Genomic DNA, 18,439 nt, shown 5'->3' with positions numbered 1-18,439 from the left:
CCCCCCCCGGGGCTCCGCCCTCCTCACTCCCCCCCTCCCGGGGCCCTTCCCCTGTTGGCTATAAAAGAGTCTACCATTCTGCTCCATGAGGACTAGACACAGGGGTCTCCAGGGCTGACACAAGGCATCTTGTCCCCTCCTTTGTTCCATTCCTCCTGAGGCTCTATGCCCACCCTCCCCTAGAAAAAGCACTTTTATTTGATTCACAAGACTTTTCTGTTTTATTAGTAGTAAAATACAAAATGGCACAGACATTGGGGATAGGGTTGGAAAAGCAAAAGGCTCAACCAGTTCCTTCTAAAGTCCTCCCCAAATTGTCCTTGATCGTGTCCTGCTAGGGGGACTAACAACGTCCACGGAAAGGGGGCCAGCTGCCCCAGCTGCTTTCTGACAAAGGAGGGGAGCGCCATCATGGGGACCCCGCCTCTTGAAGGCTCCCAGCCAGGAGGAGCCCGAAAAAGTGCATTTGGACCTGCTGTCCCCCTAAAAGTGCCCCCATGCCAGCCAGGCCCAAACAGGGGGTGCCAGCCCAGCAGGGTGTGCAGGAAGGCCCAGTCCTTTCTCTGTAAACCAGGGCTGTGCTGCTTCTTCTGCGCCATCACCTGCAAAGAAATGTGTCACGTATACCTGGAGGAAGCCCGGCCCATGGGAGGTTTCTCAGGTGCAGGGCAAGGGTCACCTCTTGGGGACAATGAGAGGGAGGTGGGGAACTGCCCAGGGACCCGGAGGAGTGAGGCTTGCCAGCCCAGCCCTGACTGTGGGCCACTGGCCAGCCAGCCAGCCTCCGGCCTCGCCCAGGCCTTAGCGGCTGAAAGAAAGTCTTGAATTCGTGCCCACAACTTCCCTTCTCCCGCAGGTCCCCCCCCCCCCCACGGGCCAGAGTTCCTTTCAGAAATAAACACGAGAGCCCCAGGCATCAGCAGTGGAGTCTGAGCTCATGGGAAACTTCCCGGACATTCCTGGCCCTGCCTGCCGTGGGGGCAAAGGTGAGGAGAGGAGACTGTGCACAGAACAGTGTTCTCGGGGAGCCCGAGAGGGCGATGGGAACCCAGGCCACAGGTGGGAAAACCAGCCGCTGGACCCAAGTCCCTGCCACGGAGCGTGACTGCTCTCTCCAGCTTCTCCCTGGATTTCTCTGTGGGGCCTCAGCACGCCCACCTCCTTCAGCCTGTCCCATGTCACCAGGGCTGTCTCAGTGTCCCCGCAAGCCTGGTGGTCACAGAAGAGCTGTTCCCAAAGTCAGGAAGTGTCCTTCAAAATTGATCTCTGCCCCACAAGTACCAGTCCGGGGGCCCACGGTGCCAACTCCCTCCCACAGGGTAGGACTGGGCTGTCAGGCCCTCCAGGTCACAGGGCCCATGGTGCGCCAGCCTCACAGATTGGTAGAGACTGGCGAATCTGCTGATGGTGGTTGTGAAGCTGTCCCCCAGGGTCTGGGCAAAGGGGTCTCTGGACCACTTAGTGATGCCCGCCAGGGGTACAGGTTATTGCCACGTATTTGCTGTCCCTCGTTCCTTTCACAGATGGGAAGCCAGAGGGATGGATGATGGCGGGCCTGGGACTAGAACCCCAGGCTTCACACCGAGAGTCCATGTTCCTTTGCTGCACAGCACAGACCAAGGAGGGGAAAAAAAATCAACACCACTGGGTCACTTCATGTTTCCTTCCCACGACGCCCAACCAAGGGCAGAGCCTTCGCTGAGAGCAGTGCCAGCAAACACCACATCCGCCTCATGCAAGAAAAGACAAGTCCCGGCTGGGGAGTGGACTCTGTACAGGGGACAGATGACATGGCCACCGGACAGATGACATAGCACCGCAGGGGGCCGGGGTGACTGGCGACGGCAGCGGGACCAAGAGACACGATGAAGTTGGACGGAGCGGGCAGGAGGGCCTGGCCTGAGGCTCACTTGTAAGAGGGGATGACCGTGGTACCCTCTTAGGGAACCAGAGAAGATGAGCGTTCAATAAATAACGGTTCGTTGAGGCTGGGACAGGGTCAAAGGGAACCTCCAGCCGGCCAGCAGCAGCAAAGAGCTTTCTGACTTAGGGACATTGGTGTGAGTTGCGGAGACCACTCCCTCTGTCTTCTGCAGGTCGAGGATGGTCCACGGGGCCTCCCGGGGTCTGCCCAGGAACTGGAAGCAGTTCCACCTAGAGGATCCTGCCTCCCTGCTCTGATCATCCAGCTCGGGCCAGGCCCTTGGGTGAAGGTAGGAATGTGGGGGGAGGGGGGGCCCAGGCAGCGGTTTGAGTTGAACATCTGGACACAGGTAGGTGGGCAGTTCACACTGGCACCAGGACATACGAGTTACTGCCACAGCTCCGGGGGACATAACGAAATCCTTCCACCATGTCCCCCGCTACGTTGCGGGGACAGCCCTGCAGGCTCTGATAGGCGAACATGGCCACCCCCAGGCAGAAGAGGAGGCCAAGGAAAGCCAACAGCCCCACTGCCTGCCTTCGGGTGGCCGCCTGGGTGTCAGGGACAGAGACATGGGGCATGCTGCCCGGCCCCATGAAAGCATCCGTGTGAGCTGGCATGGGACCCATCGCCTTGGACCCTAGAGAGTTCTCTGGCATTGGATCTTGTCCATCGGTCCACACAGGTTGGCCTTCAGACCCAATACTGTCCTCTGGGGCTGTGTGTAAAATGGTGGGGGCCTGCGTGGAGGGAGTCTGGGGGGGGAAGGCCTGGGTGGAGGAGGCCTGGGTGGAGGGGGCCTGGGCGGAGGGGGCCTGGGCGGAGGCGGCCTGGGTGGGGAGGGCCTGGGTGGGGGGGGCCTGGGTGGAGGGGGCCTGGGAGGAGGGGGTCTGGGGGGAGGGGGAAGAGGCGGAGGTGGCTTCAGAGACCCTTCCGTCAACCCAGAGGTCTGAGCCAGGTTGGTAAGCAGAACTCTGCCAGGAAGTGGTGGTGGTGACAGTGGTGGTGACGACGGTGACGTTGAAAACCTCAGTTCTGTCAGGCCCAGCGGAAGGTTCTCCATCCGGAGCCTTTGAAGTGATTGCGGACCTGGTCCCCCAGGAACTAGCCACTCCTAAAGGCACCTCTGGGGAGGTCCCCAAGGCCTTCTGTGCCTCCTGGCTACTGCTTTGCCCGGTGGCTTTGGGCTCGGAGACCGCAGACCTGTCCATTCCCGAGGCAGCCGGGGTGTTGGTGGCGCCAATCTGCTTCTCAAATGTGCCGCTATTTTGAATGGAAGCAGTAGCAGCCTTCTTTAGATGCTCCACTGCTTCCTGGACCCATTTTTCTTCTGGGTTAGCACAGAGGGTTCTGTTCTTGATGGTCGTCAGGCTACAAGGAAGGAAGACAGGGACCCAGTGGTGCCTAGATGCCACGCGGCATGGGGGAGCCATGCAGGTGCTCTGCAAGGTGAACGGACCCCGCCGGAAATCCTGCCCCCACCACTTCCTAGCTGTGAGCTTGGCTAGGGTAACTCGCCCTTTCTGTCCTCACCTGAGAAGTGGAGATAAGATACCTACCTTCTGTAGGGTGACCAACTGTCCCAGGAAAACTGAGATGCAGGACTTTTCGTGAGAAAGTCTGGGCAAACAGGGACAAGTTGGTCACCCAGCTTCTGTGTTGTTGTATAAAACAAAAATGACGTAAAGCACCTGGCTCAGCATAGGGGCTCAGTAAGGGCTGAAAATAATACCCATGTTAATAACATTGGGGTTGCCATGAAGGCGGGAGTTCTGAACTGTGAGTCTTCTGATCGGGAGGAGAGGTCACAGGTGTTCTCTGTCACCAGGTGTGTGGCTGGCAAGCCCTATGGTGAGACCTCCTCACTCAGGAAAGGAACCAATGTCCCAATGTCGTCTTCTTCCTCTCCCTCAGTTACTGGCTGCCCTCTGGACCTCTACCCTTCTCTCCTAGTGTGTGTCTTTGGGTTGAAAAAAACACTTATTGAGCTATAGGCATGCATACTGTAGCCTTGTTGGGACCCCAAATGCCACCCAAATCTTGAGCTTCCTCTGAAGCTGTGTGTGGCCAGTTCACTGCTGAGACCACAACTCAGAGCTGATGGGGACCCTTGCTCCATGCCACGGCCGCTGCTCGGTATTTTGCCTGTTTAAACCTCTCACCCCTGCTGCAAGGTGGCTACCACGATCATCCCCATTTTATAGGTGAGGAAATCAAGGCTCAGAGAGGTAACCTAAATGCTCCATGCTCCAGTATGCTGGAAGCCACAGAAGTCCAAGAAGCAAGCATGACCCCGTAGGCCCCAGAGGCACCGATAGGACCCTAGGGCTGAGATCTCCTCCCCGGGGCTCCCCACTTCTCTTTCCCTTAGAAAACGGAAGCAAATGTGTATGTGGGGTGCATGGGGGAGGCCAGTCTGGTGGGCAAGCGGAGATGTCGGAGAGAAGCACAACTGTCCCTCTTGAAGCAACTGCACAGTCGCTGGACGGTTAATGGGCAGCGCACGACTTCCTTTAGCTGAGCCTCTACTTCAAAGGGCCTCTGGGTCTGTGTCGCTTTAGGGCCCAAAAGTCCTTCTTGAAGAAAGGCCTCAGGGCTGGGCGTTTGAACAGTACCCAAGAGGGACCCCAGAGGAACAAGCAGCCAAGATGGGCAGGGGTCCCTATGGCCATGGGGGGAGCCGGCTTGGTCGGACCCCTGCCCAGAGTCTCAGTGAGATGCTGTTTCCTCGTCTATCAAACGGAGAGGACGATCTCTGCCCCCCTCATTGTCAGCAGCTTCTGGGCACGCTGCCAGGCTCTTCAACTGCATTGTCTTTTTGATCCTGCCAACTACCCCATGCTACAGAGGGCAGGCCACGCACCCGGGGCCACCCAACCTGCTCGTGGTAAAGCCAGGATCCGAACCCCATCTCTGCACTTTGAGACCACGCTTTTCCTCCCCATGAAACCCAGCAGGCTCCAGAGCTGCACAGAACACTCTGGCCGGGGAGCAAAGCCCGCCCCATGGGGACTGCTCTGGGCCACGGGCCACGCAGGAAGCCACGTCCCACCTAGCATGTGGCACGGATATTAAATTAAGGTCAATGAGGGGCCAGCAGGCCAGAAGCAGGAGAGCATTTGCTGAGGCCCGTGGCCAGGGGTCCGGGGAGGTGTGGGAGGATTTGGACAGGGACTAGCAGAGGACCACCCCCAGGGCCTGACAGGGACGCAGAGGCTGAGAGAGAATACCTACATGATGGCGGATTTGCGGCAGGATGCTTCATTTCGTTGAAAGCTGGCGAGATTTTTCAAAGGGATCTTCGGGGTCCAATTCCCGCTGCACGTGTTGCTGCATTTTGACATGCCGTGGTGCTGTCCTGAGCCCACAGAGGCCCCCAGTCAGCAGGACTGTCCAGGGGCATCTGGTTTCCCAGCCCCGTAACAGTTTGTCCCAGCCACACCACCCAAGAACCGATGCCCTGCACTCCTGGCCTTCAAGGCTGTTGGTCTCAGCCTCCTACTCTGTCCCCACCCCCAGTCCCATCCTTGGCCAAATCTCTCTATGCCTCAGTCTTCCCCACCTGTAAAATAAAGACAAGGATAGTATCTACCTCACAGGCTTGTTGTGAGCACTCATTCGAGTGAATTCTTTCTTACTTAAAAAGCTCTTATTCCCTGGCACATAGTGCTTATTTATTTATTTTAATTTTTTATTGAGAGGTGAGGAGGCAGAGAGATAGGCTCCCACATGCGCCCCAACTGGTATCCACCCGGCAACACCCCTCTGGGGCTGATGTTCTGCCCATCCGGGGCTGCTGCCCTGTTGCTTGGCAACCAAATTTTTTTAGTGCCTGAGGCAAGGCCATGGAGCCATCCTCAGCATCTGGGACCAACTTGCTTGAGCCATTCAAGCTATGGCTACAAGAAAGGGAGGGAGAGAGAGAGAAGGGGGAAGGGTGGAGAAGCAGATGGTTGCTTCTCCTGTGTGCCCCAACTGGGAATCGAACCCGGGCCTTCCACACACCAGGCCTATGCTCTACTGCTGAGCCAACTAGCCAGGGTGACCTGGCACGTAGTATTTAATTTTAAAAATGAAGTTCTCATGCTTGGTCTGTTGTAAGCAGAGAAGACTGTGCCTGAGGTCACACAGCCAGCAAGTGATAGAACAGGCTCTTCCACCAGGCCTGGCTCCCACTGCGGCTTCTGAGCCGGTGGCTCTGCCCATCCCAACCTCCTGTTGCCTTTACCCCTGAATGTCACCTGCTCAGCTTCCCCCACACACATATACATTCCATTCCCCCCTCTCAAGCTGTCCATATTCATGGATTTCCATGACCTCGGAGACACATCGATCTCTCTCCATCCACACCTCATGTGCCTACCTGTGACTTGCGCACATGTGCTTGTGCGTGCACGTGTGTGAGCGCACACACACACCAACACAATGGCGCATATATATATACATATATATATATATATATATAGTCCTACACACACAAACACATAAAGGCGTATATACAACCAGGCCCAGGTAGCAGATAATATTAATAAAAAATTTTGAATGTGTGAGTACAGCTACCTGCTATGGACACTGTGGGGAGGGGGTGACTATCCTTTGTCCTGTCAGTAGGCACCAGGATGAGTTTGAGAGAAGTGGCCGCGAGGAACTAATTGAATGGGCCATTTGGAGACCCCAGGGCAAGCTGGGGGAGCCGGAAGAAGTAGGTGTATGGGTGGGAGCAGAGAGGGGGGCAGGGATCTGCAGAGGGCTTCCTACCACAGGGAGTCAGAGAGAAACCCCAGGCAGGGTGAGGGGGACTCCACAGACAGCCGAGAACCCAAATATTTTATACAAACATTTGAAGTTGTTCACGTTGCCTTTCCGTCTCCCCCTCCCCTTAAAATCTTCGGCAAAATTTATCGCAGCTGCTTGGTGTAAGCTGGGCAAGGCTATGTAAAAATTGAGGAAGAGGCTGAGTTTCAGTTCTGGGTCAAGGTATATGCAGCAGAAGCAAGACCCTGGAGGGTGTTTAAAAAGTCCAGAGGCAGACCTTGCCCGGCAGTGGAGTAGAGAGAGCAGCCCGACCTCATCCAGCTCCTCAGGGCCCTCAAGGCCCCAGCTGGTCCTAGCCCTGCACTGAACACTGCCCAAGCACAGACACAGGCCTGTGGTCCTAGCCCTCCACTGAACACTGCCCAAGCACAGACACAGGCCTGTGGTCCTAGCCCTGCACTGAACACTGCCCAAGCACAGACACAGGCCTGTGGTCCTAGCCCTCCACTGAACACTGCCCAAGCACAGACACAGGCCTGTGGTCCTAGCCCCCCACTGAACACTGCCCAAGCACAGACACAGGCCTGTGGTCCTAGCCCCCCACTGAACACTGCCCAAGCACAGACACAGGCCTGTGGTCCTAGCACTGCACTGAACACTGCCCAAGCACAGACACAGGCCTGTGGTCCTAGCCCCCCACTGAACACTGCCCAAGCACAGACACAGGCCTGTGGTCCTAGCCCCCCACTGAACACTGCCCAAGCACAGACACAGGCCTGTGGTCCTAGCACTGCACTGAACACTGCCCAAGCACAGACACAGGCCTGTGGTCCTAGCACTGCACTGAACACTGCCCAAGCACAGACACAGGCCTGTGGTCCCAGCACTGCACTGAACACTGCCCAAGCACAGACACAGGCCTGTGGTCCTAGCCCCCCACTGAACACTGCCCAAGCACAGACACAGGCCTGTGGTCCTAGCCCCCCACTGAACACTGCCCAAGCACAGACACAGGCCTGTGGTCCTAGCCCCCCACTGAACACTGCCCAAGCACAGACACAGGCCTGTGGTCCTAGCACCCCACTGAACACTGCCCAAGCACAGACACAGGCCTGTGGTCCTAGCACTGCACTGAACACTGCCCAAGCACAGACACAGGCCTGTGGTCCTAGCACTGCACTGAACACTGCCCAAGCACAGACACAGGCCTGTGGTCCTAGCCCCCCACTGAACACTGCCCAAGCACAGACACAGGCCTGTGGTCCTAGCCCTCCACTGAACACTGCCCAAGCACAGACACAGGCCTGTGGTCCTAGCACTGCACTGAACACTGCCCAAGCACAGACACAGGCCTGTGGTCCTAGCCCCCCACTGAACACTGCCCAAGCACAGACACAGGCCTGTGGTCCTAGCCCCCCACTGAACACTGCCCAAGCACAGACACAGGGCTGTGGTCCTAGCACCCCACTGAACACTGCCCAAGCACAGACACAGGCCTGTGGTCCTAGCACCCCACTGAACACTGCCCAAGCACAGACACAGGCCTGTGGTCCTAGCACTGCACTGAACACTGCCCAAGCACAGACACAGCCTGTGGTCCTAGCCCCCCACTGAACACTGCCCAAGCACAGACACAGGCCTGTGGTCCTAGCCCTCCACTGAACACTGCCCAAGCACAGACACAGGGCTGTGGTCCTAGCACCCCACTGAACACTGCCCAAGCACAGACACAGGCCTGTGGTCCTAGCACCCCACTGAACACTGCCCAAGCACAGACACAGGCCTGTGGTCCTAGCACTGCACTGAACACTGCCCAAGCACAGACACAGCCTGTGGTCCTAGCCCCCCACTGAACACTGCCCAAGCACAGACACAGGCCTGTGGTCCTAGCCCTCCACTGAACACTGCCCAAGCACAGACACAGGCCTGTGGTCCTAGCACTGCACTGAACACTGCCCAAGCACAGACACAGGCCTGTGGTCCTAGCCCCCCACTGAACACTGCCCAAGCACAGACACAGGCCTGTGGTCCTAGCCCCCCACTGAACACTGCCCAAGCACAGACACAGGGCTGTGGTCCTAGCACCCCACTGAACACTGCCCAAGCACAGACACAGGCCTGTGGTCCTAGCCCCCCACTGAACACTGCCCAAGCACAGACACAGCCTGTGGTCCTAGCACCCCACTGAACACTGCCCAAGCACAGACACAGGCCTGTGGTCCTAGCCCCCCACTGAACACTGCCCAAGCACAGACACAGGCCTGTGGTCCTAGCACTGCACTGAACACTGCCCAAGCACAGACACAGGCCTGTGGTCCTAGCCCCCCACTGAACACTGCCCAAGCACAGACACAGGCCTGTGGTCCTAGCCCCCCACTGAACACTGCCCAAGCACAGACACAGGCCTGTGGTCCTAGCACTGCACTGAACACTGCCCAAGCACAGACACAGGCCTGTGGTCCTAGCCCCCCACTGAACACTGCCCAAGCACAGACACAGGCCTGTGGTCCTAGCACTGCACTGAACACTGCCCAAGCACAGACACAGGCCTGTGGTCCTAGCACCCCACTGAACACTGCCCAAGCACAGACACAGGCCTGTGGTCCTAGCACTGCACTGAACACTGCCCAAGCACAGACACAGGCCTGTGGGCATGCACACAGGCCCTCGGGCGGGGTGGGGGAAGCTCCCGGAATCTGGATAAGCTAGATAAAGTCAGTTTGCTCCCTGGACTCAACCTCCCAGGATGGGGAAGGTCACTGCGTACCTCTGGGGCTTTAAGGAGCCAACCTCAGCCTGTCCCCAACGTCCCCATCCTCTGCCAAGGTGTCTGGATGTTCTTGGCCAGGGAAGGCTGTATAAATACCCAAGGAGGATTTTCTTCTTGGAACTGAAATTTTCCTTCTTGTAGGTGGAGATAATGCTTCCAGCCAGCCAGTCATTTATTGTCACATGAGTTTCAAGAGTGTATGGACTTGTGTGTCTTGGTGTCATAATGTTTTCTAACACAAGGTGGATACTCAATAAATATTCACTAAATAAAATAATGTCTCAGTCTACTTATCTGTCCACTCACTTATCCATCCATCCATCCATCCATCCATCCATCCATCCTTCCTTCCATCCATCGTCCCCCTTTGTCAATCCCCTACCCATTTCACATCCACCCACATCTCTACCTCCCACTTATCCCTACTCCCCCATCCATCTATCTACCCATCCCCCACTCACCCACCTACCATCTGTTCATCTGCCACTCATTCTCAATCTCCTCTCATCTATCCTCTTATCCATACCACACCAGTCCACTCACCCATCCTCTGGATGCATGCATGCATGCATCCATCCACCCATGCATCCATTCATCCATCATGTCCTGATTCAGCCAACATTTATTTGAATTACTTTTGAATATCTACAAAGACCCAAGTCCTCTGGTTCTTAACCCTGAACTCTTCTCCCACAGGTGTTGGTGCTGAGCTTGGGGAGATAACTTCAATCCCAGTACATGCTATTAGGGTCACTGTGTTTGCTCAGTCAACCAACAAATGCTAGCCCTGCCAGGAACAGTGGGATGGACGAGGCCCGTCTCTGCCTTCAGAAGGCTCCCAGCCTGATGGACAGCTAAAAAACACCCACAGAGGATCAGGACATTTCACATTTGAGCACGTACTGTGTATTAGAGCCTGTGCTCAGCACACACGCACCTGCTCTCATTAATTCTCAACCTCCCTGCTGAGAGAGCATTGTTATCCCAATTTCACAGGCGCAGAAGCTGAGAATCAGAGAGGTGAGATGACATGCCCAAGGCCACACAGTGGCCTAGTGGCAGATCTGCTTGTCTTCCCAAGCCCTAGACACCCTACTTGTCCAGGCTGCCTTAACCTCCGGGTAGAAACACATGTTCCAAACACATCCCAACTGTGCTGGTGTTTGGGGTTTTTTTTTGTTGTTTGTTTGTTTGGGGTTTTTTTTCGTGCTGGGGTTTATGTGAGTGAGAGACCACTTCCAACTGCAAGTAATCAGGGAGGCTTCTTGGAGGAGGTGTCTCTACGGCTGGTCCTCAGGACAGGAAGGGACAGGAATGTCTGGGTCTCTGAGGAAGGTGAGAGAGAGAGGGCATGAGCCAATGCTAGCTGTGTGTCCTGGATGAGTCACTTAGGCTTTCTGAGCCTCGATTCCCTTACCTGTAAAATGGGCACGATAATACCTGCTTCATGGGGTGGCTGTGAGAATAAATAGTTCTAAATATCTGAACCCTCAGAGCAGTCTTCCTTAACAGCAAACACCACTGATATTTTGGACCACATAGCTCTTTGTCATGGGGGCTGTCTTATGTCCTGCAGGACGTTCGACAGCATTCCTGGCTTCTACTAAAGTAGAGCATCCACAAATCAAAAATGCTGAGACATTTGTAGCAACCAAATTTATCTCCAGAAATTGCCAAATATTCCCCGAGGGGGGGGGCAAACAGCCCCCACTGAGGACCACTGCCCTGGAAATATCCACGCAGCCCTTCCCTGACCTCCCCCAGTACCCCCTCCTCAGAGAGGCTTTCCTGACCCCTTACTTAAAATTCCAACACCTTCCCTCCACCCCACCCCACTCTCTTTTGAAAAAAAAATCAATCACAGATTCAGTCATTTACTGATTTGTTCTGCGTATTGTCCATCTTCAGCATTCGATGTTCACACCCTGAGGGCTGGGATCTTGGGCAGTTTTATTCATTGATGTGGTCTCAGCACCAAGAACAGTGCCTGGCACACAGAAAGCGCCCAATAAATATCTGTTCGGTCAAGAAATTGCACACGGAAGCACTATGTGACAGAGAAAATCTTAACCAATGGAGAAACAGGCGAACTTTCATTTAAATTCTACAGAAACCTGGATCTGACACCCTGAATTTATCCTCCCCCGTGTTCCCCGTCCACCCCCATCGCTGAGCAGGGGGCAGACCACAGCAGCTTAAAGCAGGGTTTTTTTTTCTCTTTTCTGCCGGAGCTGGAGTGGGAGTGAATGCGTCAGTGCTTGGGGAGAAAGTGCTCTGCTCTGACTTGTATCTGCAGGCTGGTTATATAAAGCAGAGGAGCCTCCTGCTTGCCTGACACAGCCCCGCAAACCCACATTTGGGAACTGACGTAGCTGCCCTGCACCTGCCAGGGCAGCAGCCATGAAGCCCCCAGCCCCCCTCAGGGTCTCTCTGGCTCATGGACCACCCCCTAGTCCTGCAGGGGCTCCGGGGGGGGGGGTGTTCTCAGAGCCATAAATGTCAGCTTGGGTAAGGACCTCTAAGGTGAGCCTGGCTGAATGCCCATTGTTACAGGAGGAGAACAGAGGCTCAGGAAGGTGGAGGTAAGGTAGGTATTTCCCAGCAAAGACGGTGACTAAGATTAGGGACAGGAACCTGGAGGTCCTGAAGCCTTAGCATCCAGGACCTCCTTTCCACCCTAGCATAGGAGCGCCGCACCTCCACCCCCGGCTGAGTATAAATGATCTTCCTTTTCTTCCCACTTCCAAAATGCACTCTGAGGCACTGGGTCCTCACGACACAGGCGGCAATAACTATATCCAAAGGGGCCCTAGCTGCGACCAAGAAGGCAAGACCCCTGCCAGGGTCATGGCAAAGACCTTCCGTCTGACTCACTCTCTCCAAGCGCCGTGGGCCTCAGGGTTCAAGCCCAGGAAGCGGGAAGCCAGAAGAACTTGGCTAACCCCCCCCCCCACCTGCTCCTGGTCCCTCTGGTGGGTTTTCCCCACGCAAAGGGACTCGGAAGCAGCTGGCTTCGTGGAGTTGTTCTGGAAGCTGGAGATTGGTGCTCATTCTCCCAGGCTCACTGTGTGCCCTGAGGCAGGCTGCCGCCCTCTCTGAGCCTCCACCTGCCGGATGACCTGGGCTCTGCCTGAGGATGGGGCTGACTTGCTCGGTTCTCCGAGGACGCCGTGTGGCCCTCGGAGGGGGTGAGCCCGCATCACCCTCCCTCCTGCAGCCAACCCCACCCTCTCCTGTCCTACTGCGGGCTCTGCAGCCTCAGGCCAGTTTCTAAACCTCTCTGGGCCTCCCTCTTACTCATGGCAGGTGGGATAGCTGTAGCGTGGCCTACCAGGTCCCAGGCTCCAGAAAGCAAGGGACTGGAGGTGCAGACATCTTCTCAGCTCTGCTTGGACGGTACCATGGGAAAGACACAGGAGGGGGCTTGGGGCTCACAGACCAGAGCAACGGTGATGCGCCCACCCTAGGAGCTGCAATGACCTTGACCTCCACTGGCCCTGGGACCTTACTCCTGCGATGGCCTTAGAATCAGGGAAGGAGAAAGTCCCCACCGTGGCCTAGCCGGGGACCAGGAGTCTGGACTTCGGGTTACATATTAACCCTGGGTTTCCATCAAGGCTCCTACCTGGAGCTTCCTCTGGCTGCTCCCACCCAGCCCCCGCCCTCCTGGCACCCCGCACCAGGTACCCCTGTGCCTCCCACCTGCTTCCTGTGCTCCCAGCAGCAGCCACCTCACCCACTGAGCCCGGACCTTTCCCCGGGGGAGGAGCAGCCCCGCATGGCCACGCTGCACCTCCCACAGATCACATCCCTCAGGCGGGGGCTGCCGCAGACCTCAGCCTTCCCCAGGAAGGGTCGGGTGCCCTGATGTCAGGCCTGCGGGGCTGAGGTGGGGTGGGGGCTCCCCTATCCCGCTCGTGCCCCGTCCAGCCCACTCACCAGCCGGCAGCATGGTTAGATGGCAGAGGGTAGCCAAGCGCAGCAGCCAGGAGAGCAGCGGGGAAGCCATGGCTGAGGGCAGGCGGGGGTCCAGGCACGGCCCCAGGAAAGGAGACGGCAGACGGGCGGGCGGGCGGGTGGCTCAGGGCTGTCCCGCGCCGCCTCGCCGCCACCGTCGCCGATGAAGCTCCTTTTACAATGAAGCTCCAGCTCTTTTATAGTGAGATGCCTCCGCCTCCCTCAGGCAGGCAGTGGGAGGGGAAAGGCAGGGAACCATTGGATTCCTCAGGATGTTGCCAAGGAACGGAAGGAAGGCTCGGCTCTGAGTGAGAGCCCACGGCAGGGGGCGGGTGGTGCGGGGTGGTGCGGGGTGGTACTGGGCTGGCTGCTCACGACGCCTCCTCCAACCCTGCCTGCCTGCCAGGGAGGCTAGAGCAGGGCTGCGAGGGTTCAAAGGGCCTCCTCCCTTCCCATCCGCCCGGTCACGTCCTTATTGGGAGCAGGCACACGGCCTTCGGTCCGGCCTGGGGCCCTGGCTCCTCAGTGGGCAATAAATGAAGGACAGAAAATTGAGACGGCTGGCTGCCAGCAAACCAGGGGGACCCGGGGCCTTGCCAGTCTGGGAAGCGCTCCCATCCCGGCCGTTATCCCTTAAAACCCCATCTCCTGGGGAAGCTTGATCATCAGTGCACCCCCCAAGCCCAGCCTGGAGCTTGGTAGACAGGGGCTTGGTAGAGTAAGCGTTTGCTGAAAGAACATAAGGGCAGATGGGGAAACTGAGGCCCAGGGAGGGGGCAGAAGCACCCCAGGTCACAGAGAGAATCAGGGGGGAAACGTGCCACAGAAGAGACGACCAGGCGTGAGCAGGGAGGTAGGAAGCTCAGGACACAGAAAAGGCCTCCCTGTCTCTAGCCCCCCTGCCTGGTCCTTTCCACCTCTGAACCTACTCCCCTCTCGGCTCTGGCCCCTGTGAACAACGCAGCTACCAACCGCACTGCGGTAATTCGGCGCGCAGCGCATCCTTAACTCTGCGGTGTCCCCTGCCTCTCTTGGCGCCTCAGTTCTCATCTGTACAAGGCGAGAGCTGGGTCCACAAAGGAGGGAGCTTCGCAGCTGTGACTTGCCGTGACAGCAGGACCAGGCATGACCAGGCAGCAGCCCCGCACCCCGCAGGCCGGTGTGAATGCCTGCAGGGGTTGGGCTCTGCAAAGCGGCTCCACCAGCAACTTCCCCGAAGTCAGCAGCGGCACAGCCTGGGGCCAGGAGGGCACCCTGAACCTGCCCCATCCAGCTGTCTCTGGGCTGCCAGCCACCTGGAACCAGTTACTCTGGGAGCCACTGCCCCAGGCTACGGAGCCAGCTGGTCTAGGCTAGGCTGTGACGAGGGGTCATATTTGGCTCCCAAGGTTTGGGGACCTCTCTCACCCAAGCAGGGTAAGGCTGCTTGGGGTGTGGGTCTCAGAGGTTGGATGTTGCTTGGCAAGGAGGAGCACCCCCAGCATGGGCCGCCCACTATTTCAAGGGCTTTGCATGATTAAATCACACGATCATGACAACAAACCCAGGGTGTAAGCCCAATACCATTGTCATGGCCCGTTTCATGGATGGGAACACTGAGGCATGCAGAAGTTAAGAAATTTTCTGAGAATCACCAGCCAGAAAAGAGAACACCAGGCTACCCCACCTCTCTTCACTTCCACTTTGAAGACTGCTGTGAAGATTAAGCCAGTTTATGCCAATAAGGTGCTGGTTCAGAGCCTGGCATGTAACAGATGCCAAAACACAGAGACCATCACTGATTTTCCTTGCTCAGCCCTTGTGTATGTCTCCTGCCCTCTCTGGCCCACTTTTTCCTCTCATAAAATTGGAATAGGTCCCCTCACCGACCTCATCAGGGTATTAAAGATTAAATGGGCTTAGATTCAATTCAAACACAGTATCCAGGCTTTCAGCTCAGCCAGACCTGGAGCCAAACATGATTCCACCACCTGTGAGGGGTAGCACCTTGGGCAAGTGACTTAACCTGTTTGGGCCTCAGCTTTCCCATCTGTAGAATGGGATGCTAATAGACACCTCACCAAATCAGTCACTGGAGGAGTTAATAAAACTAAAGACTTTTGCCGTGGCTGGCACGCAGAAGCTACTAGAGTTTGTTACTGAGCCCTGGTGTGTGCCTGGCACTGTGGTGGGACAGCGGACCCAGAGGCGAAGTCATAAGCCAAAAGCCTTTCCCCAGGGGGCCCCAGCTAGGCAAAGAAGGTGCCAGTCCTGGGGGAGGGACTTTCTTCTTCTTACCCAGGCATCTAAGAAGGCAGAGAGAGAGGGAGTGTTTCACTCAGAAGAGAGGCAGAGTTTTGTTTTGTTTCTTTCATAACATTATTTGAAAATGTTTAAACAATAAAAGAATGTTCATATCTCTTCCACCTAAATTCAACATTTTTCTATATTTACTTCATCTTTTATTTTGGCCAAGCTGTTTCAAAGTGAATGATGGATGCCTGATGCATTGCCCTGACACACATCAGCGTGCCTCTCCGTAGTGTCAAGCCACTGTCTCGTATAAGGTGCGAGACTATTATCCCACCCTTTAAAATGAATAATCATCCCAATGTCACGTACTTTTCAGGTAATATTAAATTTCTCCAATTGTTCCAAAAATGTTTCGTTTCTTCTCTTTCTTCTATTCCCCCCTCCCTCCTACCTTCCTGCCTGTTTCTTCCTTTAACTTTTGAAGCAGGACCCGATCTCGGTTTATGCACAGCGGATGGTTCTTTTATTCTACAACCTGACCCCCCAACACGTTCATGACATTGACTTTCTAATGCATCAAGACCTTGTCTTAATTTACCTCATTATGTCCTTGTGATGTCAACTAATTAGTTCCCCTATCCTATGTTATTTCCTGTAAACGGGAGTTGTCAGATCGACAGGCTCGATTGGATCCCGGCCACGTTCTTGGCCAGGATTCCTTATGAGTAACGCGGTGTTGCACATCACGTCCACCACAACAGACAGGTTATTCCGCTAACACATCTCTGTTGGAGAAACGTCTTCTTTGCGATTCACAAGTAACCTGCAGGATCTTCACAGACCGTTCAGGCAGAGAGAAAAGCCTGACCGAGGTGGGGGTGGGGAGTGCTGGCCCTATGCAGGGGACAGGGAATGGTCTGATGCCATTGGCTCTGAGGGAAGACCGGACAGAGAGGCTGCCGTTAGACACTTTGAAGCTGGAGCGAGGGGTGGGGATGCTGTTCAGGGGCGAAGAGGAGCTGGGAAGGGACTGAGGAATAAGTTGAGCTGCATGCGTGGTTGAAAAGTGGAGCAGCAGCTGGGCAGTAAGAAAGAGGGCTTCCTGGGGGTCGGTGGGGTGGGGGCAATGGAGGGGCCCCTGCCCATCCCTTCCTGGGTGCCCCAGAGGGCAGGCCGCCTGCACTGGTCTTGTGGGACAGGCGGGATTCCCCCTACTGGCCCTGGAAGCAGAACAGAAACAGCTGCGGGAACAGGGCAGGGAGCCCCGGGCACTCCTGTGGGGTCCCAGGATGGTAGAAAGGACAGGATGGCCACGGGGAACAGGGCAGGGAGCCCCGGGCACTCCTGCGGGGTCCCAGGATGGTAGAAAGGACAGGATGGCCACTGAGGTGGCCACCACCAGGGACCCTAGGGTTCAGCCTCACCTAGCTTTACCCTGCCCCCACCCAAATCTGCCCGGCGCACGGTTCTAGCCACTAAGGAGGGTTCCCACATGCACTTGGTGCTTCCTCTGTGCCCACAAGTGGCCACACCCTCTCTTTATTGTGGTGAAGTATACATAACGTAAAATGAACCATCTTAACCATTTCTAAGATGACAGTTCAGTGGCATTAAGCACATTCACATTTGTTGTGCAACCACCACCACATCCATCTCTAGAACTTTTTTTATCTCACAAAACTGAAACTCTGGACTCATTAAATAGCTCCCATGCCTTCCTCCCCCAGCCCCCAGAAATCTCCATTCTACTTTTTGTCTCTATGAGTTTGACAACTCTAGGAATCATACAATATTTGTCTTTTGTGACTGGCTCATTTCACCTACCGTAATGTCTGCAAGGTTCATCCGTGTTGTAGCAGGTGTCAGAATGTCCTTCCTTTTGAGGGCGGAATACTATTGATATTTTGTTGTATGTATGTAACACACAGCTTGCTTATTCATTCATCCTTCAATGGATACTTGGGTTGTTTCCACCTTTTGGCTATTGTGGGGAATGCTGCGCTAGACATGGGTGTACCAATATGTGTTTGAGTCCCTGCTTTCAATTCTTTTGTGTATATTCCCAGAAGTGGAATTACTGGATCAGATGCTAATCTTATGCTTAATTTTTTATTTTTTATTTTTTTTGGTATTTTTCTGAAGTTGGAAATGGGGAGGCAGTCAGACTCTCGCATGCGCTCAACTGGGATCCACCTGGCATGCCCACCAGGGGGCGATGCTCTGCCCCTCTGGGGCGTTGCTCTGTTGCAACCAGAGCCATTCTAGTGCCTGAGGCAGAGGCCATAGAGCCATCCTCAGCGCCCAGGCCAACTTTGCTCCAATGGAGCCTTGGCTGCGGGAGGGGAAGAGAGAGACAGAGAGGAAGGAGAGGGGGAGGGGTGGAGAAGCAGATGGGCGCTTCTCCTGTGTGCCCTGGTCGGGAATCTAACCCAAGACTCCTGCACACCAGGCCGACGCTCTACCACTGAGCCAACTGGCCAGGGCCCTATGCTTAATTTTTTGAAGAACCACCATGCTGTTTTCCACAGTGACTGCACTGTTTCCACCACCAATCACAAGGGTTCCAATTTCTTCACACCCTCACCAACCTTGGTTTTGTTTTGTTTTGTTTTTGATAAGATCCATCCTAATGGGTGAGAGGTGGCATCTTACTGTGGTTTTGATTTGCATTACTAATGATTACTGATGTTGAGCACCATGTGCATGTATGTCTTCTTTGAAGAAACGCCTAGTCAAGTCTTCGCCCATTTCACTGTCGGGCTGTCTGTCTCCTTACCTTATCAGGTCTTCTCACAGCCACC

General features: G+C 55.6%; 1 protein-coding gene across 1 annotated transcript; it reads right to left on the bottom strand.

Moving 5' to 3' along the window:
• Positions 1-192: 192 nt before the first annotated feature.
• CX3CL1 (C-X3-C motif chemokine ligand 1) lies at positions 193-13,594 on the bottom strand. Its single transcript, XM_066349089.1, has 3 exons — positions 13,389-13,594; positions 5,159-5,282; positions 193-3,295 (listed from the first exon to the last, which is right to left on the bottom strand). Exons 1-3 carry the CDS (start codon positions 13,456-13,458, stop codon positions 2,287-2,289), a joined length of 1,203 nt encoding a protein of 400 aa, XP_066205186.1. The 5' UTR covers positions 13,459-13,594; the 3' UTR covers positions 193-2,286.
• Between the last annotated feature and the right edge of the window lie 4,845 nt (positions 13,595-18,439).

This window comes from Saccopteryx leptura, chromosome 9 (genome assembly GCF_036850995.1).
Source record: "Saccopteryx leptura isolate mSacLep1 chromosome 9, mSacLep1_pri_phased_curated, whole genome shotgun sequence".
NCBI lineage: Eukaryota > Metazoa > Chordata > Mammalia > Chiroptera > Emballonuridae > Saccopteryx > Saccopteryx leptura.
The sequence above is the reverse complement of the archived record's forward strand: the minus strand, read 5'-3'. Positions and strand labels throughout refer to the sequence as shown.

Excerpts from the sequence above, each read along its gene's own strand:
- CX3CL1 (XM_066349089.1), bottom strand. The coding sequence starts at position 13,458 with ATGGCTTCCCCGCTGCTCTCCTGGCTGCTGCGCTTGGCTACCCTCTGC. Across the intron at positions 5,283-13,388 it reads TCTAACCATGCTGCCGGCTG|GACAGCACCACGGCATGTCA; the intron begins GTGAGTGGGCTG and ends CTGTGGGCTCAG. Across the intron at positions 3,296-5,158 it reads TGCCGCAAATCCGCCATCAT|CCTGACGACCATCAAGAACA; the intron begins GTAGGTATTCTC and ends CCTTCCTTGTAG.